At 42.6% G+C, this 25,693-nt stretch overlaps 1 protein-coding gene across 1 annotated transcript in view; it reads left to right on the top strand.

Annotated features, from left to right (window-relative positions):
* The window catches only part of LOC139274809 (beta-galactoside alpha-2,6-sialyltransferase 2-like), a 119,365-nt gene extending 94,041 nt beyond the window's left edge, over nt 1–25,324 (top strand). Inside the window, exons 4-5 of the mRNA XM_070891501.1 lie at nt 2,536–2,710; nt 25,074–25,324. Coding sequence (XP_070747602.1) covers nt 2,536–2,710; nt 25,074–25,324 — 426 coding nt within the window. The remainder of the gene's footprint in view (nt 1–2,535; nt 2,711–25,073) is intronic.
* The last annotated feature ends 369 nt before the right edge of the window (nt 25,325–25,693 follow it).

Genomic DNA, 25,693 nt, shown 5'->3' with positions numbered 1-25,693 from the left:
TCTCCCCAGCATCTATCTGAGGCTAAACCAGATTGTTTGCAACCTCGGTGTCATATTTGACCCTGAAATGAGTTTCTAGCCACATATCCCTGTATAACTAAAACCGCCTATTTCCACCTCCGCAACATTACCCGCCTCCATCCCTGCCTCAGCTCTTCTGCCGCTGAAACCCTCTTCCATGTCTTTGTTACCTCTAGACTTGACTACTCCAACACAGTCCTGGCTGACCTCCCACATTCTACACTACGTAAATTGAGGTCATCCAAAACTCGTCAGCCCGCATCCTAACTTGCACCAAGTCACGATCACCCATCAGCCCTCTGCTCACTGACCTACATTGGCTAACGGTCGATGTCAAAATTCTCATCCTTGTTTACAAATCCCTCCATGGCCTCACCCCTCCCTAATCTTTGTAATCTCGTTCAGCCTCACAACCCCACAAGATGTCTATGCTCCTCAAATTCTGCCCTCTTGAGCATCCCTGATTATAACAGCTCAATCAAGCCTTCAGCTGTTTGGGCCCTAAGCTCTGGAACTCCCTCCCTAAACCTCTTTGCCTCTCTACCTCTCTTTCCTCCTTTAACCTGGAAGAGGGGACAGAGTGTAGTGTAACAAAATTTGCAGATGACACAAAGATTAGTGGGAAAGCGAGTTGTGTAGAGGACACAGAGAGGCTGCAAAGAGATTTAGATAGGTTAAGCGAATGGGCTAAGGTTTGGCAGATGAATACAATGTCGGAAAGTGTGAGGTCATCCACCTTGGGAAAAAAACCAGTAAAAGGGAATATTATTTGAATGGGGAGAAATTACAACATGCTGCGGTGCAGAGGGACCTGGGGGTCCTTGTGCATGAATCCCAAAAAGTTAGTTTGCAGGTGCAGCAGGTAATCAGGAAGGCGAATGGAATGTTGGCCTTCATTGCGAGAGGGATGGAGTACAAAAGCAGTGAGGTCCTGCTGCAACTGTATAGGGTATTGGTAAGGCCGCACCTGGAGTACTGCGTGTAGTTTTGGTCACCTTACTTAAGGAAGGATATACTAGCTTTGGAGGGGGTACAGAGACGATTCAGTAGGCTGATTCTGGAGATGAGGGGGTTACCTTATGATGATAGATTGAGTAGACTGGGTCTTTACTCATTGGAGTTCAGAAGGATGAGGGGTGATCTTACAGAAACATTTAAAATAATGAAAGAGATGGACAAGTTAGAGGTGGAGAGGTTGTTTCCACTGGTCGGGGAGACTAGAACTAGGGGGCACAGCCTCAAAATGCAGGGGAGACAATTTAAAACCGAATTGAGAAGGAATTTCTTCTCCCAGAGGGTTGTGAATCTGTGGAATTCCCTGCCCAAGGAAGCAGTTGAGGCTAGCTCATTGAATGTATTCAAATCACAGATAGATAGATTTTTAACTAATAAGGGAATTAAGGGTTACGGGGAGCGGGCGGGTAAGTGGAGCTGAGTCCACGGCCAGGTCAGCCATGATCTTATTGAATGGCGGAGCAGGCTCGAGGGGCTAGATGGCCTACTCCTGTTCCTAATTCTTATGTTCTTATGTTCTTATGTTTAAGACGCTCCTTAAATCCTATCTCTTTAACCAAGCTTTTGGTCATCTGCGGTAATTTCTTATATGGCTCGGTGTCAAATGTATCTGTTTTGTCTTATATCACTGCCGTGAAGCGCCTTGGGACATTTTACTACAATAAAGGCGCTATATAAATAAAAGTTGTTGTTGTTAAAATTACTCCCACTATGGCACTTCACATGTGTGGTCCTGATTATACTGCCTGTTTCCAAAACTCAGGACGTCACTGTATGCAGTGCATGGCATTTATGCATGTTGTACAAATGCACAGTGGAGCACAGACTTTTGAAGGATGTTGGTGCACTTCAGGGTGTGCAGCCAGATGGCACAATTGCGACAGGTTAAAAATTTCTCCCCATAAATAAGGATGTGTGCTGAAAGGTAAACATAATTATGGCATAAACTTGTACTCAAATGTATGTTACCCTGGTGGAGAAGAATAATTTGAGGGAAATGGACAATATAACAGCCAAGTTTGCTCAACACAGTGTTTAATTTCATTTTTTTTTAACTTTACAAGTAAGTGTCACTTAATAAAAATCAAATCTATATGTATGTCTTTGGCTTTCTGTTGATGCGAATATGAAGAAGTGTTACCCACTTTAAACTCATCTACATTTGGTGCAATTGCAAAAAATGAAAAATTTGCGCGGGGCAGTTATAAATATTAGTTGATTTTGTAGAACTAGCTCAAATGTATGTATTCTTTACTATTTATGATTAATATAAATAACAATAACATTTAGCTGATATTTGCCCGTGCCAAGAGCATCTGGTCTACAAGACTAATTGCTTGTTTTATCTGAATTCTAGATTTACAGAAAAATAATGAATCACTTTGTTTGGCAGTTTTATAAATGATGAGTATGCAAAGAGTCTAGTTTCCCTCTGTCATTATGCTGCAGCGTTGAAACTGAATGTTTTGATCCCCTTTTAATACACACTCTGCTCCACAGTGGTACAAGAAACCGGATTACAACCTGTTCACGCCCTATTTGCGATATAGAAGGAAGAATCCTGACCAACCCTTCTACATTCTTCATCCAAAATTTGTCTGGCAGCTTTGGGATATAATCCAGGAAAACACTCAGGAAAAAATACAGCCAAACCCTCCCTCCTCTGGCTTCATTGGTAAGTCTATCTTTCCTCTTTTTCCAGTGTGTCACACAGTACAACAAAGGACTAATGGAAACTCCCAACTAGTTTCTTTGCAAATTGCACACACTGTAGTCAGATATGGAAGAAAACAAATTTGTTCTGAAAAGTGAGTGGAACCTCAGGTGGATAAATCAATAGACCATGATGGCAAGCACCCTATGATATTGAACAAAGTCAGAGAGATGATATCAGAGACTCCAACCACAATTTTTCAATTTTGCTAAAATATGTAAATTGTTCCATTGGACAGGAAAGAGCAGAATGATAAACTGATTAACTATAGACCAATTAATCTAACCTCAGTTGTGGGCAAACTTTTAAAATCAATAATTCAAGATAAAGTAAGAATTTAGAAATGCATGGAATTTGTCAAAGACAAGTCATGTTTTTTGAAGAAGTGTCTGACTTGATAGATAAAGGAAATGCAGTATAGTGTATATGTATTTTTGAAGATATTCAATAATGTATGTCACACAAGAGGTTTGTTAGAAAAATTAGGTCATAGCATGTAGAAGGAAATGCAGCAGCATGGATAGACAATTGGCTGATGGACAGGAAATGAAGAGTTAGGATAAGTCTGTTGCTCAGACTGGAGAAGAGTTAGAAGTGGTGGACACCAGCGGCACTGCTGGCTCCACTTTCTTTCTCTGAATATACAGATGATTTGGATGGGTATAGGGATCTCAATCTCAAAATTTGCCGATAAAAATAATTCTGAGATTTGGCAAACAGTGAAGAGGGACCACTGATGCCAACTCGCACGCGGTTTCTCAGGAAAACTCACCTCAACTCATGATCTCACAACTCCACTCGGAAAAATCTTGATTTTGTTTCTCTTTTGGCACCACCTCCTGTGATTAGCTGCTAGGGATACGTGGGGCTGGGTCAAGGATTCTCAATGGGGTGGGTCGGCGGCCCCTTAGTGGTCCGTGAGAAGATTTCAGGGGTCCCCGAGTTGGTTTGCCCCATAGTTACTGCCTCCCACTGGTGTTCTTGAAATCGTCTGAGATACAACAGAATGTGCATGCGCACATTGGACACTATAGCAACGTAGTTGGGCGAATGGAGTTGAACTGCAGCTTTTGAGTCACTAGCTTCTTTGTGATTTATCTGACCTCGGTAAGTGACTTGTGGTGCCTGAGCTTTGGTCTGCCGTTGTTTCTGAACTTGCACCTTTTGTGTCGTGATTCCTCCAGTAAAAAATCACATTAGTGGGTCTGCCATTCAAGTGTAACATTTTTTATCACCTCCAGGTGCAGCGTACCTAAGGTTTCATATCACTGGGGGGCCTTTGTCTTCTTTTTACTTTAATTGCCTTATTTCATTCTTTGTCAATCATATATATTTTAGTGGCCAGCAGAGCCCACAAGGGACCCCAGAGTCAAGAATCAACGTAATCCAGAGATGGAGAACCAAAGGAAATCCATCATTTTATCCTTCACTATATCGAACAATTTTATACAGTTGTGGCTGACAGCTGTCGTTAGCTTTGCAACTATTGGACTGTCAAACAGCAATGTAGTTAACTCTTAACTGCCCTCTGAAATGGCGGAGCAAGCCCCTCAGTTGTACCAAATAGCTACAGAAAACAATGGGGCTGAATTTGCAGTTGGAGGCTTCCCGCGGGCGGATACCCACGACCAGCAACAAATCTACGCACTTACCTTCTGACTTGGGATCCAAGGAGACTTGCGGTCCTCGGCTTCTATGCATAGGCCTGCATAGAGGCCCACATATACCACGGGTGCATGTGGTTCACAAGCACCCCGTGGATTACGTGGGCTGGCCCAACCAATCAAAGAAGGGAATCCCCATTCAGGGGATTCCATAAGCATGAATGGGGATCAAATAAAAGATACATTTAACATAACAAATTTTAAAAAAGCAGTATTTATTTAAAATTAATTAAAATACATTACAATTAAACATTTAAAACAAAAATTAAATTTTTTGGAAAAATAAATTTAAATGTTTTAAAGGGGCTAAAAATAACCTTATCTTATCATATGTGTTTTAATTTTTAAATGGATGAAAAACATTACTTTTATGTTTTTTAAAACTCTTATGCTGTCAAAAACAGGCCTTACGCTTCCTTTTACCAAGTGTAAGAATTTCATGGGCATTCACTGAGCAGAAGTTGGATCTCCGATTTCCCGGGGATGTGGAGGATCCAAGAGAAATCTTGACAGATCACAAGTTCTGGGTTTTAGCACATGCGCAGTGCATACCTAAACGCAGAATTTGCATGGCCCCTACGGCTGGGCCCATATGGGCTGGAAGTTATGGCCCATAAAGAATAAAACTGGACAGACCACCTGACAATGACCTCGGCACTGGTTTCGGACACAACAAAGGCACACCCAGCCCAGACGACTCAGCAAAGTCCTCCTCACTAATATCTGGGGACTTGTGCCAATATTGGGAGAGCTGTCCCACAGACTAGTCAAGCAACAGCCTGACATAGTCATACTCACAGAATCATACGTTCCAGCCAATGTCTCAGACTCCTCCATCACCATGCCTGGGTATGACCTGTCCCACCGACAGGACAGACCCGGCAGACGAGGTGGCAGAGTGGTATACAATTGGGAGGGAGTGGCCCTGGGAGTTCTCAACATTGACTCTGGACCCCACGAAGTCTCATGGTTTCAGGTCAAGCATGGGCAAGGAAACATCCTGCCGATTACCCCATACCGCCCTCCCTCAGCTGATGAATCAGTACCCCTCCATGTTGTACAGCACTTGGATGAAGCACTGAAGTTAGCAAGGGCACAGAATGTACTCTGGGTCGGTGACATAGCTGCCAGACTGGGTCTGTGGCTGGTCATGAGAAAACCAACACGAGGATAAACATACTTGACCTTGTCTTCACCAATCTACCTGTGACAGATGCATCTGTCCATGACCGTATTGGTAGCAGTGATCACCACACAGTACTTGTGGAGATGAAGTTCCATCTATAAACTGAGGAAAGACTCCATCGTGTTGTATGGTACTGTCATGTATGTATGCTTGGGTTTACTAGCCACCAGGTGGCGTCACTGTCGGAGGTCATTGCGACATGTGTGCGCGGCCAAGGTATAAAAGGCCAGCCATCTTGTAATGTAATCACTTTGGGCCGTAATAAAGTAGAGCCAGGTTTGTACCCGTTTGGAGTTTACAGTATTCAATCTATTGAGTTATTGCATACACAACATTTGGCGACAAAGTAACAAGAACCTTCACATTCAAAAATGAGCACAATTGGAATTCTGGAGCGATTTGTGCAGGGAAAAGAATGGGCAGACTTTGTAGCCCACTTGAACCAGTACTTCATGGCCAACAAAATGGAGAAAGAGGCAGACGCAGTTCGGCGCCAGGCGGTCCTCCTCATGGATTGCGGTCCGAAAATCTATGGATTCTTAAAGAATCTCCTCTCGCCCTTAAGTCCAATGGACAAGGACTATGAAACATTGTATGCTCTGGTACGTGACCATCTCAAACCAGATGAAGGCATCATCATCTCAAGATATCAGTGCCACGTGCTAGTCAGAGCAGGAACCGCAGGATAGCTCAGATGAATATGTGGTTTGAGGAATGGTGCAAGGGGGAAGGATTCAAATTCCTGGGACATTGGAACCGGTTCTGGGGAGGTAGGACCAGTACAAACCAGACGGTCTGCAGCTGGGCAGGACCGGAACCGATCTCCCAGGCGGAGTGTTTGCTCGTGCTGTTGGGGAGGGTTTAAATTAAAATGGCAGGGGGATGGGAACCTATGCAGGGAGGCAGAGGGAAGAAAAATGGGGCAGAAGCAAAAGGGAGGAAGGAGAAAAGCAAGAGCGGAGAGCAGAGAAATCAAGGGCAAAAATCAAAAAGGGCCACATTACAACATAATTGTAAAAGGACAAAGAGTGTTAAAAAAACAAGCCTGAAGGCTCTGAGTCTCAATGCGAGGAGCATTCGTAATAAGGTGGATGAATTAACTGCGCCGATAGTTGTCAATGGATATGATGTAATTGGGATTACGGAGACATGGCTCCAGGGTAACCAAAACTGGGAACTCAACATCCAGGGGTATTCAATATTCAGGAAGGATAGACAGGAAAGAAAATGAGGTGGGGTAGTGTTACTGGTTAAAGAGGAGATTAACTCAAAAGTAGCAATCTCGGGATTGCTACCAGTGCCACGTGCCAGTCAGAGTAGGAATTGCAGGATAGCGCAGACGAATAGGTGGCTTGAGCAGTGGTGCAGCAGGGAGGGATTCAAATTCCTGGGGCATTGGAACCAGTTCTGGGGGAGGTGCTACCAGTACAAACCGGGCCGGAACTAATGTCCCAGGGGGAGTGTTTGCTAGTGCTGTTGGGAAGGAGTTAAACTAATATGGCAGGGGAATGGGAACCAATGCAGGGAGACAGAGGGAAACAAAATGGAGACAGAAGCAAAAGACAGAAAGGAGATGAGTAAAAGTGGAGGGCAGAGAAACCCAAGGCAAAAAACAAAAAGGGCCAATGTACAGCAAAATTCTAAAGGGTCAAAGTGTAATAAAAAGGCAAGCCTGAAAGCTCGGTGCCTCAATACGAGGAGAGGGCTCTGAGCTAGTTAGAGTGGGTGAGAGCGCAGATGAACAGGACCCCAAGGAAAAATGCAAAAGGCAGGAGGCAACAGGGCAGAGTAGCATTGGGGTAAGTGTAAATCACAAGGTGATAGGAAGGGACAATATGTATGAATATAAAGGGGCTGCTGGAGGGGTCAAAACTAAAAATCATGGTTTAAAAACTAGTATTAAAACACTCTATCAAAACGCACGCAGCATTCAAAATAAATGAGTTGACGGCACAAATCATTACAAATGGGTATGATTTGGTGGCCATTACAGAAACGTGGTTGCAGGGTGGCCAAGACTGGGAATTAAACATACAGGGGTATCTGACAATTCGGAAGGATAGACAAGAAGGGAAAGGAGGTGGGGTATCTCTGTTATTAAAGGATGATATGAGGGCAGTTCTGAGAGATGATATTGGCTCGAATGAACAAAATGTTGAATCATTGTGGGTGGAGATTAGAGATAGTAAGGGGAAAAAGTCACTGGTGGGCGTAGTTTATAGGCCCCCAGATAATAACTTCATGGTGGGGCGGACAATAATCAAGGGAATAATAGAGGCATGTGAAAAAAGAACGGCATTAATCATGGGGGATTTTAAGCTACATATTGATTGGTCAAATCAAATTGCACAGGGTAGCCTTGAGGAGGAATTCATAGAATGCATACGGGATTGTTTCTTAGAACAGTATGTTACAGAACCTACAAGGGAGCAAGCTATCTTAGATCTGGTCCTGTGTAATGAGACAAGAATAATAAACGATCTCCTCGTAAAAGATCCTCTTGGAATGAGTGATCACAGTATGGTTGAATTTGTAATACAGATTGAGGGTGAGGAAGTAGTGTCTCAAACGAGCGTACTATGCTTAAACAAAGGGGACTACAGTGGGATGAGGACAGATTTGGCTAAAGTAGACTGGAAACACAGACTAAACGGTGACACAATTGAAGAACAGTGGAGCTCTTTCATAATGCTCAACAAAAACATTTTCCAATGAAAAAGAAGGATGGTAAGAGAAGGGATAACCAGCCATGGATAACCAAGGAAATAAAGGAGAGTATCAAATTAAAAACTAATGCGTATAAGGTGGCCAAGGTTAGTGGGAAACTGGAAGATTGGGAAAATTTTAAACGACAGCAAAGAATGACTAAGAAAGCAATAAAGAAAGGAAAGATAGATTACGAAAGTAAACTTGCGCAAAACATAAAAACAGATAGTAAAAGCCTTTACCAATATATAAAACAGAAAAGAGTGACTAAAGTAAATGTTGGTCCCTTAGAAGATGAGAAGGGGGATTTAATAATGGGAAATGTGGAAATGGCTGAGACCTTAAACAATTATTTTGCTTCGGTCTTCACAATGGAAGACACAAAAACCATGCCAAAAATTGCTGGTCACGGGAATGTGGGAAGGGAGGACCTTAAGACAATCACTATCACTAGGAGGTAGTGCTGGACAGGCTAATGGGACTCAAGGAAGACAAGTCCCCTAGTCCGGATGAAATGCATCCCAGGGTATTAAAAGAGATGGCGGAAGTTATAGCAGATGCATTCGTTATAATCTACCAAAATTCTCTGGACTCTGGGAAGGTACCAGCGGATTGGAAAGCAGCTAATATAATGCCTCTGTTTAAAAAAGGGGGCAGACAAAAGGCAGGTAACTATAGGCCGGTTAGTTTAACATCTGTAGTGGGGAAAATGTTTAAAGCTATCATTAAGGAAGAATTAGCGGGATATCTCGATAGGAATAGTGCAATCAAGCAGACGCAACATGGATTCATGAAGGGGAAATCATGTTTAACTCATTTACTGGAACTCTTTGAGGATATAACGAGCATGGTGGATAGAAGTGTACCGATGGATGTGGTGTATTTAGATTTCCAAAAGGCATTCGATAAAGTGCCACACAAAAGGTTACTGCAGAAGATAAAGGTACGCGGAGTCAGAGGAAATGTATTAGCATGGATCGAGAATTGGCTGGCTAACAAAGCAGAGAGTCGGGATAAATGGGTCCTTTTCGGGTTGGAAATCGGTGGTTAGTGTTGTGCCACAGGGATCGGTGCTGGGACCACAACTGTTTACAATATACATAGATGACCTGGAAGAGGGGACAGAGTGTCGTGTAACAAAATTTGCAAATGACACAAAGATTAGTGGGAAAGCGGGTTGTGTAAAGGACACAGAGAGGCTGCAAAGAGATTTAGATAGGTTAAGCGAATGGGCTAAGGTTTGGCTGGTGGAATACAATGTTGGAAAATGTGACGTCATCCACCTTGGAAAAAAAAACAGTAAAAGGGAATATTATTTGAATGGGAGAAATTACAACATGCTGCGGTGCAGAGAGACCTGGGGGTCCTTGTGCATGAATCCCAAAAAGTTAGTTTGCAGGTGCAGCAGGTAATCAGGAAGGCGAATGGAATGTTGGCCTTCATTGCGAGAGGGATGGAGTACAAAAGTAGGGAGGTCCTGCTGCAACTGTACAGGGTATTGGTGAGGCCGCACCTGGAGTACTGCGTGCAGTTTTGATCACCTTACTTAAGGAAGGATATACTAGCCTTGGATGGGGTACAGAGACGATTCACGAGGCTGATTCCGGAGATGAGAGGGCTACCTTATAATAGATTGAGTAGACTGGGTCTTTACTCGTTGGAGTTCAGAAGGATGAGGGGTGATCTTATAGAAACATTTAAAATAATGAAAGGGATAGACAAGATAGAGGCAGAGAGGTTGTTTCCACTGGTCAGCGACACTAGAACTAGGGGGCACAGCCTCAAAATACGGGGGAGCCAATTTAAAACCGAGTTGAGAAGGAATTTCTTCTCTCAGAGGGTTGTGAATCTGTGGAATTCTCTGCCCAAGGAAGCAGTTGAGGCTAGCTCATTGAATATATTGAAATCACAGATAGATAGATTTTTAACCAATAAGGGAATTAAGGGTTATGGGGAGCGGGCGGGTAAGTGGAGCTGAGCCCACGGCCAGATCAGCCATGATCTTTTTGAATGGCGGAGCAGGCTCGAGAGGCTAGATGGCCTACTCCTGTTCCTAATTCTTATGTTGTTATTAACGCAATAGTAAGGAAGGACATTAGCGTGGATGATGTGGAATCTATATGAGTAGAGTTGCGAAACACCAAAGGGCAGAAAGCAGTGGGAGTTGTGTACAGACCACCAAACAGTAGTAGGGAGGCTGGGGATGGCATCAAACAGGAAATTAGGGATGCGTGCAATAAGGGTACAGCAGTTATCATGGGTGACTTTAATCTACATCTTGATTGGGCGAACCAAACTGATAGCAATACTGTGGAAGAGGAGTTTCTGGAGTGTATAAGGGATGGTTTTCTAGACCAATATGTCGAGGAACTAACTGGAGAGCAGGCCATCCTAGACTGGGTCTTGTGTAACGAGAGGGGATTAATTAGCAATCTGGTCGTGCGAGGCCCCTTGGGGAAGAGTGATCATAATATGGTAGAATTCTTCATTAAGATGGAAAGTGACACAGTTAATTCAGAGACTAGGGTCCTGAACTTAAAAAAAGGAAACTTCGACGGTATGAGACGTGAATTGGCTGGGATAGACTGGAGAATGATACTTAAAGGGTTGATGGTGGATAGGCAATGGCAGACATTTAAAGATCACATCGATGAACTACAACAATTGTACATCCCTGTGTGGCATAAAAATAAAAAAGGGAAGGTAGCTCAACCGTGGCTAACAAGGAACATTAGGGAAAGTGTTAAATCCAAGGAAGAGGCATATAAATTGGCCAGAAAAAGCAGCAAACCTGAATTTAAAATTCAGCAGAGAAGGACTAAGGGTTTAATTAGGAGGGGGAAAATAGAGTATCAGAGTAAGCTTGCGGGGAGCATAAAAAGTGACTACAAAAGCTACTATAGATATGTGAAGAGAAAAAGATTAATGTAGGTCCCTGGCAGTCAGAATCAGGTGAATTCATAATGGGGAACAAGGAAATGGCAGACCAATTGAACAAATACTTTGGTTCTGTCTTCACTAAGGAAGACATGAATAACCTCCCAAAAATACTAGGGGACCGAGAGTCCAGCGAGAAGGGGGATCTGAGGGAAATCCTTATTAGTCAGGAAATGGTGTTAAGGAAATTGAAGGGACTGAAGGCCGATAAATCCCCAGGGCCTGATAGTCTGCATCCCAGAGTACTTAAGAAGTGGCCCTAGAAATAATAGCTGCATTGGCGGTAATTTTTCAACATGGCATGGACTCTGGATCAGTTCCTATGGACTGGAGGGTAGCTAATGTAACCCCACTTTTTAAAAAAGGAGGGAGAGAGAAAACAGGGAATTATAGACCGGTTAGCCTGACATCGGTGGTGGGGAAAATGCTGGAGTCAATTATTAAAGATGTAATAACAGCACATTTGGGAAGCAGTGACGGGATCGATCCAAGTCAGCATGGATTTATGAAATCTTCTAGAGTTTTTTGAGGATGTAACTAGTAGAGTGGATAAGAGAGAACCAGTAGATGTGGTGTATTTGGACTTTCAAAAGGCTTTTGACAAGGTCCCACACAAGAAATTAGCGTGCAAAATTAAGGCACATGGTATTGGGGGTAATGTATTGACGTGGATGGAGAAATGGTTGGCAGACAGGAAGCAAAGAGTGGGAATAAACAGGTCCTTTTCAGAATGGCAAGTATGGACTAGTGGTGTGCTGCAGGGTTCAGTGCTGGGACCCCAGCTATTTACAATATACATTAATGATTTAGACGAAGGAAGTGAATGTAGTATCTCAAATTTGCATAGGACACTAAGCTGGGTGGCAGTACAAGCTGCGAGGAGGATGCTAAGAGGCTGCAGGGGCACTTGGACAGGTTAGGTGAATGGCCGATGCAGTATAATGTGGATAAATGTGAGGTTATCCACTTTGGTGGCAAAAACAGGAAGGCAGATTATTATCTGAATGGTGACAGATTAGTAAAAGGGAAGATGCAATGAGACCTGGGTGTCATGATACATCAGTCATTGAAGTTAGGCATGCAGGTACAGCAGGCAGTAAAGAAAGCAAATGGCATGCTGGCCTTCATAGCGAAGGGATTTGAGTATAGGAGCAGGGAGGTCTTGCTGCAGTTGTACAGGGCCTTGGTGAGACCACACCTTGAGTATTGTGTGCAGTTTTGATCTCCTAATCTGAGGAAGGATGTGCTTGCTATTGAGGGAGTGCAGCGAAGGTTCATCAGACTGATTCCCGGGATGGCAGGACTGACATATGAAGAAAGATTGGATCGGCTAGGCTTATACTCACTGGAATTTAGAAGAATGAGAGGGGATTTCATAGAAACATATAAAATTCTGACGGAACTGGACAGGTTAGATGCAGGAAGAATGTTTCCAATGTTGGGGAAGTCCAAAACCAGGGGACACAGTCTAAGGATAAGGGGTAAGCCATATAGGATCGAGATGAGGAGAAACTTTTTCCCTCAGAGAGTTGTGAACCTGTGGAATTCTCTGCCACAGAAAGTTGTTGAGTCCAGTTCGTTGGACATATTCAAAAGGGAGTTAGATGGCTAAAGGAATCAGGCGGTATGGAGAGAAGGCTGGGGTTAGGTACTGAGGTTGAATGATCAGTCATGATCATATTGAATGGTGGTGCAGGCTCAAAGGGCCAAATGACCTGCTCCTGCACCTATTTTCTATGTTTCTATGTTTCTATATCGATTCTATACGCACATTCGTTCTGACGGCCAGGATGTATTGGAATTCGTTGTCGACCTAAGATATCTAGCTGGACCGTGTACGTTCGAAACTGCATTGGCAGACTTGCTGCGGGACTTCTTTGTAATCGGCATGAACCACGAGGTGATCCTGCGTAAGCTATTAGCAGTGGAGATGCTGGATTTCAGCAAGGCCATCACGATTGCCCAATCATGCATGACGATGTACAAAAGTTTAAAGTAGCTATCATTGAGAACTTGACAAGTACTGTAAACAAGATAGTATCGTCGTTTGGCAGAACTGCATTTGGCGGGGCCTATCCGACTGTGGTACGCGAAACCTGTGGCTGCTGAAAGTCCGCCAATGGGAATGAATCCGATATCACCGTGTTGGCATTGTGGGGAAAATCATCGGCATTATCAGTGTCGGTTTAAACAGTATATTTGTAAAGGCTGTTCGAGAGTGGGGCATCTTCAGCGCATGTGTCCGCAACTGAGCAAGCATGCTGCGATACACCACGTGGAGGATGATGACCCGGATCCGGAGATGCAATCTGAGATACAGAGGAGGAAGTGTATGGACTGTATTCGTTCCTAACAAAGAGCCAACCGATAATGATTAATGTAAAACTTAATTGCGTGCCGGTATCGATGGAATTGGACACGGGTACGAGTCAATCACTAATGAGCCAGAGGACATTCGACCGGCTGTGAGGCCTATGCTGAGTCCAGTCAATGCCAAGTTGCGTACGTACACTAAAGAACTCATAACGGTGATCGGCAATGCAGTAATCAAGATATCGTATGATGGTGCGGTTCACGATTTACCGTTATGGATTGTTCTAGGCAATGATCCAACACTGCTCGGCAGGAACTGGTTAGAAAAAATCAAATGGAACTGGTACGAGATCAAAGCATTGTCATTGGAGGAGGATACATCATGTGCTCAAGTGCTGAGCAAGTTCCCCTCGCTGTTTGAACCAGGCATCGGCAATTTCACGGGAGCCAAGGTGCAGATCCACGTGGACTCGGATGCAAGACCTGCCCATCATAAAGCTCGGGCGTTCCATACATGATGAGGGAGAAGGTCGAAATTGAACTGGACAGATTCCAGCGTGAAGGGGTCATATCACCGGTCGAATTTAACAAATTGGCCAGCCCCATTGTTCCCGTGCTGAAAAGTGATGACACTGTCAGGATTTGTGGACTACAAGGTTATGATCAACCGAGTTTCGAAACTGGATCAATACCCGCTACCGAAGGCTAATGACCTGTTTGCAACGCTAGCCGGGGGGAAGTCGTTCACAAAACTGGATCTGATGTCGGCCTACATGACACAGGCGCTGGTCGACTCGTTGAAGAAACTTACATGCATCAACACTCATAAAGGACTGTTTATCTACAATAGGTGTCCTTTTGGAATTCACTCAGCTGCAGCCATATTTCAGAGGAACATGGAGAGTCTACTGAAGCCCGTCCCCAGAACCGTCACAGGTCGTGACTCCATCAAACATCTGAACACCCTGGAAGAGGTTCTACATCATCTGGACAAAGTGGGGCTCAGACTGAAACGCTCGAATTGTGTCTTCATGGCACCGGAAGTCGAATTCCTGGAGGGGAAAATTGCTGCTGACAGTATCAGGCCTACGGACACAAAAACCAAGGCCATCAAAAATGCACCCAAGCCTCAGAATGTGACGGATAAGCTGTAAACCTTCAAAAAGTACCATGAAATGTTTTACATGCATCTGGGGCTTCAATTTAACGTAGACACTATGGAGTAAATTTTAATCTTCACTGTCTGGATGGTAATCTGGCAGAGCATATTGATTACCGTTATTAAAACCACCCAATATTTATTCAAAAAACATAAGAACATTAGAGATAGGAGCAGGAGTAGGCCATTTGACCCCTCGAGCCTGTCCCGCCATTCAATAAGATCATGGCTGATATGATCATGAACTCAGCTCCGCTTCACTGCCTGCTCCCCATAATCCTTTACTCCTTATCACTCAAAAATCTATCTATCTCCATCTTAAATATATTCAATGACCCAGCCTCCACAGCTCTCTGGGGCAGAGAATTCCATAGATTTACAACCCTCTGAAAGAACAAATTTATCCTCATCTCAGTTTTAAATGGCCGGCCCCTTATTCTAAGTCTATGTCTCCTAGTTTTAGTTTCCCTTATGAGTGGAAATATTCTCTCTGCATCCACCTTGTCAAGTCCCCTCATTATCTTATATGTTTCGATAAGATCACATCTCATTCTTCTGAACTCCATTGTGTATAGGCCCAACCTACTCAGTCAACCTCCTCATCTCCTGAATCAACCTAGTGAACCTTCTGTGAACAGCCTCCAATGCAAGTATATCCTTCCTTAAATACGGAGACCAAAACTGTACGCAGTACTCTAGGTGTGGCCTCTCCAATACCCTATACATTTGTAGCAGGACTTCTCTGCTTTTATACTCCATACCACTTGCAATTAAGGCCAACATTCCATTTGCCTTCCTGATTACTTGCTGTACCTGCATACTAACTTTTTGTGTTTCATGCACAAGGATCCCTAGGTCTCTCTGTACTGCAGCACTTTGCAATTTTTCTCCATTTAAATTATAATTTGCTTTCCTATTATTTCTGCCAAAGTGGATAACCTCACATTTTCCCACATTATACGCTATCTACTAAATTTTTGCCCACTCACTTAGCCTGTCTATATCCCTTTGCAGATTTTTTGTGTCCTCCTCACAATTTGCTTTCACACCCATCTTTGTATCATCAGCAAACTTGGCTACATTACACTCGGTCCCTTCATCCAAGTCATTAATACAGATTGTAATTAGTTGAGGACCCAGCACCGATCCCTGCGGAAGCCCACTAGTCACTGTTTGCCAACCGGAAAATGACCCGTTTATCCCGACTCTCTGTTTTCTGTTAGTTAGCCAATCCTCTCTCCATGCTAATATATTACCCCCAACCCTGTGAGCTTTTGTCTTGTGCAGTAACCTCTTATTTGGCACCTTATTGAATGCCTTCTGGAAATCCAAATACACCACATCCACTGGTTCCTCTTTATCCACCCTGCTCGTTACATCCTCAAATAACTTCTATTGATTTACCCCCACCTCTTGACAATGCAGCACTCCCTTAGTACAGCACTGAAGTGCCAGCCTAGATGATCAGGGTACTAAAGTTATTGTATGATGTCTTCTGACTTATATGCCGATGAGCAACAATATAATTAAGCATTCTTTTTGCTTTGTTGATTGTTGCTCCACAGTGATTTGATATGCTTATCCTTTGGTAGTATAGCATTTTTTTATTTATTTGTGTTGTTTCATCTGCCACTGATTTCCCAATCGCATATTTAAATTAAATCCTTTTATAGGTCTCTGACTGCTATGTAACCTTATCACCTGCAAACTTAAACAGTTTGCATTGGTTTCTGTATCAAAGTCGTTAATGTAGATTAGGAATAGCCGAGGCCTAAGCTTTGAACTCTGCAGTATTCCACCTAGTACTTTCCCTGACATCCCTTCCTTACCAAGTACCCACTGCTTTCTTTCCTTCAGCCAATTCCTTATCGAGAATTTACATCAAATTCCCACTGCTTTCCATATCAATAGCAATCTTTCATGAGGAAAGTTATCAAAGGCTTTCTTCCATTGAACCCTTGGGATGCGACTTCTTCAAAAGGTCAAAGAGGTTGATCAGACGGGATCATCCCCTTCTAAAGCCATATTGTACTCGTATTAGATTGACTCCTCAAATTTTCTCATGATAATTGATTCCATTAAGCTATCAGGTATTGATGTGAGACTGAATTGCCTGAATTAAATGTGCCTCTTTCTTTAATATAGCTATATCCAATCTATTGGAACTGCCCCAGCATTCATTGATACTCCTATGGTTGTTAGCACTTCATAAATTTCATCCCTAGTTTCTCATAGTACACTGGAATAGATACCATTTGTCCCCGGGTTTTTTTTTTAAACCTTTATATTCTTGATGTTGAAGTCCTTAAATCTGCATGGATTACTTTTGTCACTGTCAATTTTGTTGCTGTAGTCTTCGATCAGGGCCCAGGAGAGGCGAGAGTTCGGGGTCCAGAAGAGGTGAAGGCCATGGGGCAGCACGGGCCAGCCCACACTGCGATATGTGTGCGCACTAGGTCTGTGCAGCAAAGCTGGACTCCAGTCGTCTTGGCTGATCCTTGCCACTGGACCAAGACCTAGCTCTGTCAAGCCCGTGTGGTGACTGCAACGGCCACCACACGTTAAAAAAATCCACATACAGGCATCTTCCACCCTTCAAGATGTAGTTCGGGATCCGGAATATTAGGTCCTTCATTGAAACATCTGTGAACTCATCCCTTTTCGGCGTGGAAGCAAGTCATCCTCGTTTCGAGGGACTGCCTATGATGATGACTCTTCCCCAGTGAAAACTTCAAGGGTGTATTCATTGAATATACTAATTACTCTCTGCTTATCCTCAGTTCCAACCCACTGGCACTCTTTAATATTCTCAACTCTTCCCTTACTGTCCTATTTCTATGATGGCACGAGAAGAATGTTCTCCTGTTGTGTTTAGCACCTGTAGTTATACTTACTTCTAGTTTTAATTTTGCTCCTCTGATCGCCAGTTAAACATGCTTCTAATTATTCCTATGATCTTCCTAGTGGATCCTCTTATCCTTCTCCCTGTATGCCTTATGAAACTTGTTTTGTTAAAGAAAACATGCTTCTGATTGTCTTGTGGAACTACTTAGGATCATGTTTTTAGCCTACGCTTGCTAATTTTAGATTTGCATTTGTCCTCAATTTTTTTCACTATCTCTTTGAAGGCATTCCTTCTACTGCAGTGTTAATAAATAATTTCCCCCAGTTAATCTGTTTCAGCTTTTCTCTCATATCTTTGTAAATTGACATTTATAAAATCATCCATCGGTATGTTGGTTTTCAGCAGTGTTAAACTGAACTTTATCATATTGTTAGCCAGAGGTGCTATGATTTCCATTTCTGTATGCTGTCACGATCACTTACCATAACCAAGTCATGTGGAGTATTTCCTCTTGTTGCTTACCTGACAAATTGAGTCATGAGGCAATCATGCATTGCATTTAACATTTCTGACTGTCGGCCACGTAGTCATTCCCGATTTATGCTTAGCTGACTCACATTCCCGATTACAATGGCCGTACCATTTTCACATACCCCCCCACATTCTACCCTACGTAAAATAGAGGTGATCCAAAACTCGGCTGTCCGTGTCTTAACTTGCACCAAGTCCAGTTCACACATCACCCCTGTGCCGCTGACCTACATTTGCTTTCGGTTAAGCAACGCCTCAATTTCAAAATTCTCATCCTTATTTTCAAATCCCTCCATGGCCTCACCCCTCCCCAGCTCTCCTCCAGCCCCACAACACCCCCGCCCCCCCCCCCCGAGGTATTTGCACTATTCTAATTCTGCTCTCCTGAGCATTCCTGATTGTAATCGCTCAACCATTGGTGGCCGTGCCTTCTGTTGCCTTGGCCCCAAGCTCTGGAACTCCCTGCCTAAACCTCTCTGCCTCACTACCTCTCTTTCCTCCTTCATGACGCTCTTTAAAAAATACCTCTTTGACCAAGCTTTTGGTCACCTCCGCTAATTTCTACTTATACAGCTTGGTGTCAAAATTTTATCGCATAATACTCCTGTGAAGAGCCTTGGGACATTTACTACGTTAAAGGCGCTTTATAAATATAAATTATTGTTGTTGATTCCTCATAAACATAGAAACATAGAAACATCAAAAGTAGGTGCAGGAGTAGGCCACTCGTCTCTTCGAGCCTGCACCACCATTCAATAAGATCATGGCTGATCATGTAACTTCAATACCCCATTCCTGCTTTCTCTCCATACCCCTTGATCCCTTTAGCCGTAAAGGCCACATCTAACTCCCTTTTAAATATATCTAACGAGCTGGCCTCAATAACTTTCTGTGGTAGAGAATTCCACAGGTTCACAATTTTCTGAGTGAAGAAGTTTCTCCTCATCTCGGTCCTAAATGGCTTTCCCCTTATCCTTAGACTGTGATCCTTGGTTCTGGACTTCCCAACATCGGAAATATTCTTCCTGCATCTAACCTGTCCAATCCCATCAGAATTTTATATGTTTCTATGAGATCCCCTCTCATTCTTCTAAATTCCAGTGAATATAAGCCTAGTCGATCCAGTCTTTCTTCATATGTCAGTCCTGCCATCCCGGGAATCAGTCTGGTGAACCTTCGCTGCATCCCCTCAATAGCAAGAATGTCCTTCCTCAGATTAGGAGACCAAAACTGCACACAATACTCAAAGTGTGGTCTCACCAAGGTCCTGTACAACTGCAGTAAGACCTCCCTGCTCCGATACTCAAATCCCCTCGCTATGAAGGTCAGCATACCATTTGCTTTCTTTACTGCCTGCTGTACCTGCATGCCTACCTTCAGTGACTGATGTACCATGACACCCAGGTCTAATTGCACCTCCCCTTTTACTAATCTGTCACCATTCAGATAATAATCTGCCTTCCTGTTTTTGCCACCAAAGTGGATAACCTCACACTTATCCACATTATACTGCACCTGTCATGCATTTGCCCACTCACCTAACCTGTCCAAGTCCCCCTGCAGCTTCCTAGCATCCTCCTCACAGCTCACACTGCCACCCAGCTTAGTGTCATTTGCAAACTTGAAGATATTACATTCAATTCCTTCATCTAAATCATTAATGTATATTGTAAATAGCTGGGGTTCCAGCACTGAACCCTGCGGCACCCCACTAAAAGATTCGGTTATCTTTCTTTTAGTTTGAACTGATAACCAATAGGAAATTCCTTGTGTTATTTTAGTTCTCCTTGCATTTTAAACCTATTTCAGAGGTTACTTTTATCCCTACAGGGTCTATTTTCTTTACTTTTCAAATATCTCTAATATAGATCTACATTCATCCTTTCCTCTGGGGGTAATTTTCAACTTCGGCAGAGCCAGAAAGCTGGCAGTAGTGAATTGTCCGCCCGTTCTACACCTGCCCAACTTTTCCTCTGTTGAAGTCAATGGAAAGGAAAATCAAGCGGGTGTGTAGCGGGCAGTTATTTACCCCCGCCGAAGGTGAAGATTACCCCCTCTATATTCTATTGTGTTGTATACATCACTATCTTTTGGGATTAACCATGTTTTGATTATTCCTATTTCAATCCCTTACTGCTACAACAACCTATAGTTCAGACATTTTGTTACAAATGTTTCTGGCATTCACATATAAAAAGTTTGCTCCACCTTGTGCACTTGATATCTGCCTGTTGTTGGAGGGTAATTGGGAGTATTTTCCCTGAGTTAGTGAATTCCTGATGGTCCGTTGACTATCGGCTGTTCCTATTTCGGTTTCCTGTGTGATCCAGTTACCTCACTGTCCTCTCACCATCTGGTTGAAATTGTTTTGGACAGCTGCCTCTATGTTCCTTATTAGTCCCTTGGCATCTGCTCTGTTAAGGTGGAGGCTGTCTTTCCTAAATTATCCTTCATCCTTTTATTCTGGAAACAGTGCCAGTTGGTTGTTGAAATGTTATTATTATTATTGCATCAGTTGGACAGTTATTTGTTTATGTCCTTTTTTTTATCAAACACCAGAAGTATGCCTAACTATAGTGCTTTATATTCCCTATTGTGAACTTTCAAGGTGATCCTCATGTCTGTATCCTTGAGCACCTCTATATGGCTGCTCACTATGTCATTAACTCCTACATGGACTATCAGAACTGTTCGGTTCGCTACCTTTTCCTCAGTGTGCACAGTTCAAGCTCTAGGTATCCAACTCACTTCCTTCGGCTTTATCTTTCTCACATATATGGCTATCAATTTTTCTTAGCAATTAACACCTTATGATTAATATCTCCTTATGCCTTGCAATTTGCTTCCTTATTTAACCTTTTTTCTATGACATGTACTTTGAGAGAAGCACAGTGTTTGATTATCTGTTTGTTACTGTGGCTTCCTGAGCATTCTGCCATACATTTCTTCTCAATTCTTCCTATTTTCTTAAGTTCCTTCAACTTTAATAACCTGCAGTGACTGACCTATTGATCCAGGACTGACCATTCTGCTTGATCTTCTTCTACACTAATTCATTGTTCTCCTCCAATCCTGGACTCTTGCGCACCCGATTTTAATTGCTCCACCATTGGTGGCTGTGCCTTCAGCTGCCTAGGCCCTAAGCTCTGGAATTCCCTCCCTAAATCTCTCCGCCTCTCTCCCCTCCTTTAAGACGCTCCTTAAAACCTACCTCTTTGACCAAGTTGTTGATCACCTGCCCTAATATCTCCTTATGTAGCTCGGTGTCACATTTTGTTTGATAATCCTCCTGTGAAGTGCCTTAGTATGTTAAAGGCATTATATAAATGCAAGTTGTTGTTATATGTTATTTTCATCTGTTCATTTGGTTGTGGTCTCTTTACATTTCACTCTCTGGATTTTTGCATTTTTATGCTGTCAGCCCATGCCAACTAAGAACTGGGTTGAATTATGCTTTTCATTTCATGTTGGACCTTTAGATAAGGCACTATGAAGCAAGCTTCTTCCTTATTAAAATTATAAACCGAATTATACATATAGTAATATATATATTTTTAACTGTGCTACAAATAAAGCCAAAAAGAAAAAATGGAGGGAGCACTATTTCAGTCACTATTCCAGCAAAAATGTTCTTTTTAAATGCACTTAGAGTGTTGCTAGACATAGCGACCAGAGCAATTCAACTTTCCGACCCAATGTCGTAAGAAAGTTGGATGTTTGAGCTGGTAATCCCTGGTTACAAAAAGGTTTTGAAAACTCAAAGGTTCTGTAGAAAATTGACTATAGTGTCGTGGGATAGATTCAGAGGTGTAATCTTCACAGTAACACACAAAATATTCTCTTCCCATTGGCATGATGCCTCCCTTTTATGACGATCTACCATTAGACATTTTTGCTTCCAGTTTGAACCGCTGAAAATGGTGCATTTTAAATTAACAAAAAACATTAGAACAAGGCATTGGCTCCACTATTACCATCCACTTGGGCAATACAAATAGTAATATTTCAATGCTAAAACAGTCAAATACATCTTACTCTTCTCGTAAATCAACCTCACAAAGTTTATGGATGCAATGTTTCTAATTCAAAACTGTAAGCTGAATTACAAAAGAAGATACATTTACAAGATCCTAAATTTTAAGAACTGGATTTTCGGTTGGAGGTTTTTTCGGGTGATAATGGCAGCAGGACAGTAAAGTTTGCGCTGGGAAATGGTTTGCATCTGCAGCCACAAAATTCAGCAGCGGGGCCCTGAGTGTGGGGTGGAGCTCCCACGCGGTATTGCTCAGCGCCCCTGCAAAACCAGCACCAAATTTCCCATCCAAGCGCTGGAAGCTGGCCGCCCGGCCGGAAATCATTTGCATACCCATTACCGCCCCTCCGGGGCATCAAGAGGCGCAAGCCCAACGAAAATCCAGCCCAAAAGATTTATAGAGATCTTATTCTGCAATAAAAAGTATGATTTTAAGATGCTATAGTATGAACAAATCTTGGAGGTCTATAGTACTCATTGCTTCTCTCTGTTCCAAATTTCCTCTATTGTAATCTAGCATCGCTAATTGTTGGGAAAGATTTCTGCACATTCTTATTTTCTGCTAAAAGCTTCAGAGAACTACGAGTCATTTCCAGACCTTTGCTGTTATTTTTTGCAGAGCTTTGTTATTCGGCTGATGTGGCTTTGAAGTAGTAAATTCTGAGGTGGGTTTACAGCAGAGAAGACTGAGCAGACATCTGTAAAACTGAAGGAGAGGGAGTAGAAACAAATTATTACATTAATCTATGAAAAAGCAATTAAATCATAAACCCTTGATATTATAGTTTAACAAGTCTGAATCCTGAGACAATTTTTTATATACTTTTCAATCATGCATCAACATGAAGAATAGATCACACATTATGCTGTAAATTAACCAGCTCATTTGGAAAGTCACTACTTACTATACTTGCATAAAAGGATAAGCTTTCAACTGTTCTGGGGACCATACAACTGAGGAATTCCATGCTTCCTTGTTTTTTCTTCCTTCCTTCATTCTGCAGCTTTTAAAAACCCAAATATGGTGTTACCTAACCATAATGTCTTGATTTATCTCATTTTCTTTCCCTATTTTGTTCAACCTTAGTAATGTCCAGTATTATGGGCCTTAGCCCTTCACATATGTTTCAACTGTATTCCAACAGAGAAAGGGTAACATTATTGCAGGAATGAAGGATAGACTTTTTTAAAGAATATATTGGGGGTTAAACTCAACTTCAGCAGGTGCAAAACGGATGGTAGCAGATTGGTCGTCCGATATTCATCCCGCCCGACTTCCCTTTCGATGGACTTTGTTTTGAGCTTCTACTGAAGTTCAATTTTACCCCACTGAGTTTTAAAAGATCATCATCATCATAGGCAGTCCCTCGAAATGAGAATGACTTGCTTCCACGCCAAAAAAAAAGGACGAGTTCACAGGTGTTTCAATGAAGGATCCAAACTACATCCTGAAGGGTGGAAGATGCCTGTGCGTGCATTTTTTGACGTGGGGTGGCCATTGCACACCAGCCACCACACGGGCTTGACAGAGCTAGGTCTTGGTCCAGTGGCAAGGATTATCCAAGACAACTGGAGACTAGCTCTGCTGCACAGACCCAATGTGCACACATATTGCAGTGTGGGCTGGTCCGTGCTGCCCCTGGGCCCCTGGCCCCGAACTCGTGCCTCCCTGGGCCCCGATCACGTCCCTCCACAGTCTCATCGTTCCTTCGCCCCGACCTCGCTGCTCCTGCTGTATCTGCCCATGCTCCAATCACCGACCTGGATCTTGATGACGCACTCTTCACAGCCGTTGCTCTCCTGCACCAGCTCACGCTGTACCTTGTAGTGGCATGCTGCCATGCTGCCCATGGCCGCCGCTCACCGCTCCTTTTATGATATTCATGTATGGTACAACCATGTTGCATTTTGTATCGCAGGGATGTGCATCAAGCTTTGGAAATGTTAGAGTAGGTCTGCTACAAAGAAACTACAAATTTGAGAGCATCCAAGTCTGTTTGAAGGGGATTGTTAATGCAAAGATAATTGAGAAGGGATGTTGTGTGCAGCAGAGGGTTAGATAAGGTTAGTATGGAATGTTGTCCTTTAGCTTTGTTACTGTCTTATTACCCTCGTCCAGTCAGCCCCTCTCCTCAGTGAGAATAATAGGATGGTCCTGTGGTAAGGGAGCATAGACTTCATGGTAATTTCTCATTTCAAAGTGAAGACTACACTTTAGCTGCTTAGATTGGCATTTGTCTCACATTTTATTGACATATTTATGGTACTGGGGAACAATTACATAAGGGGCACATCACCTTGTTGAGGAGAATGAGATGAGCAACTTCTGGAAGAGATGGGGGATTATGTGCATCTTTATTGCATCATATAAACTCTCGTATAAGTTGTCCTGTGTATAAAACCTACACATGCTCAGAGATATGATTAAAAGCTCTCCCTTAACCGTAATGAGGTAAAATATCCAGGTGAAGCCTAGGGTTTTGAGATACGCTGAGGCTGCCAGTAAAAACTTTAATGAACAATTTGGCAGATAAATGTAATCATGTTGATATGAAATATGTATTTTTTGTTTTTTGATTGTTTAAGCTCTTATTTTGGAAAACAGAAATTCTAGTTACTGGAAGTAATTGCAGTGAACAAAAATTCAGATGAAGGTTGATAAACTGCTTCACATTGCCATCTGGTGATGAGAGCATGGATTGCAGTCATGGGTCATCACATTAATGGGAATATCCTATTATGGGGCAGGCATCATCATCATCAGATATTGAAACAATTAACACTGAAATTCCCATTGGGACTATTCACTGAACTTTTGAATGGAAAGATGACAGATCATACCGATTTTAATAATATATAGATAGATGATCTAATCAAAATTATGTTTTTATTTTAAGAGTTTTTTTGGTGGAATCGCTGAAATAATCATCTGTTTTGAAATATTTTTCAGGAATCCTTATTATGATGTCCTTGTGTGATAACGTCAGTATCTATGAGTATATCCCTTCCATCAGACAGACAGATCTCTGTCACTACCATGAGCGATACTATGATGCTGCCTGTACCTTGGGTGCCTACCACCCTTTGCTGTATGAGAAACTGTTGGTGCAGCGGATGAACAAAGGGTTGGAAGCAGATTTATATACAAAAGGAAAGGTTGTTCTGCCTGGCTTCAGTACCATGAACTGTTCTGGAGAATAATGAACCTGTGCTGCAGAATGATTGCTGGTTAGGTAGTGCAATACAGAACATGTCAGATATGCTGAAACTTAAATAAAATACTTGAAATGACTAGTTAGGACCAATTTCAGGGTAGTATCAAGTTAATGAGCCATTGAGACTACAAAACAATCCTGTTCCATCATATTGAAGCGTTTGTATTTTGAACAAATGTATTGCAACACATTATAGTTAAAGGATGCCACCTAAAGTTAAGTCAAATTTCAGATAAAGATTTAGACCATAGACTTACAAAGGATTCCCCTTTCCTTCCATGCCACTATAACGTGCTAACAAGTTGTTGTATGAGTAGGGTCTGTGCAGCTTTAAGTAAAAATGGTTGTTAGTTTT

This window comes from Pristiophorus japonicus, chromosome 10, assembly GCF_044704955.1.
Source record: "Pristiophorus japonicus isolate sPriJap1 chromosome 10, sPriJap1.hap1, whole genome shotgun sequence".
NCBI lineage: Eukaryota > Metazoa > Chordata > Chondrichthyes > Pristiophoridae > Pristiophorus > Pristiophorus japonicus.
The sequence above is the reverse complement of the archived record's forward strand: the minus strand, read 5'-3'. Positions and strand labels throughout refer to the sequence as shown.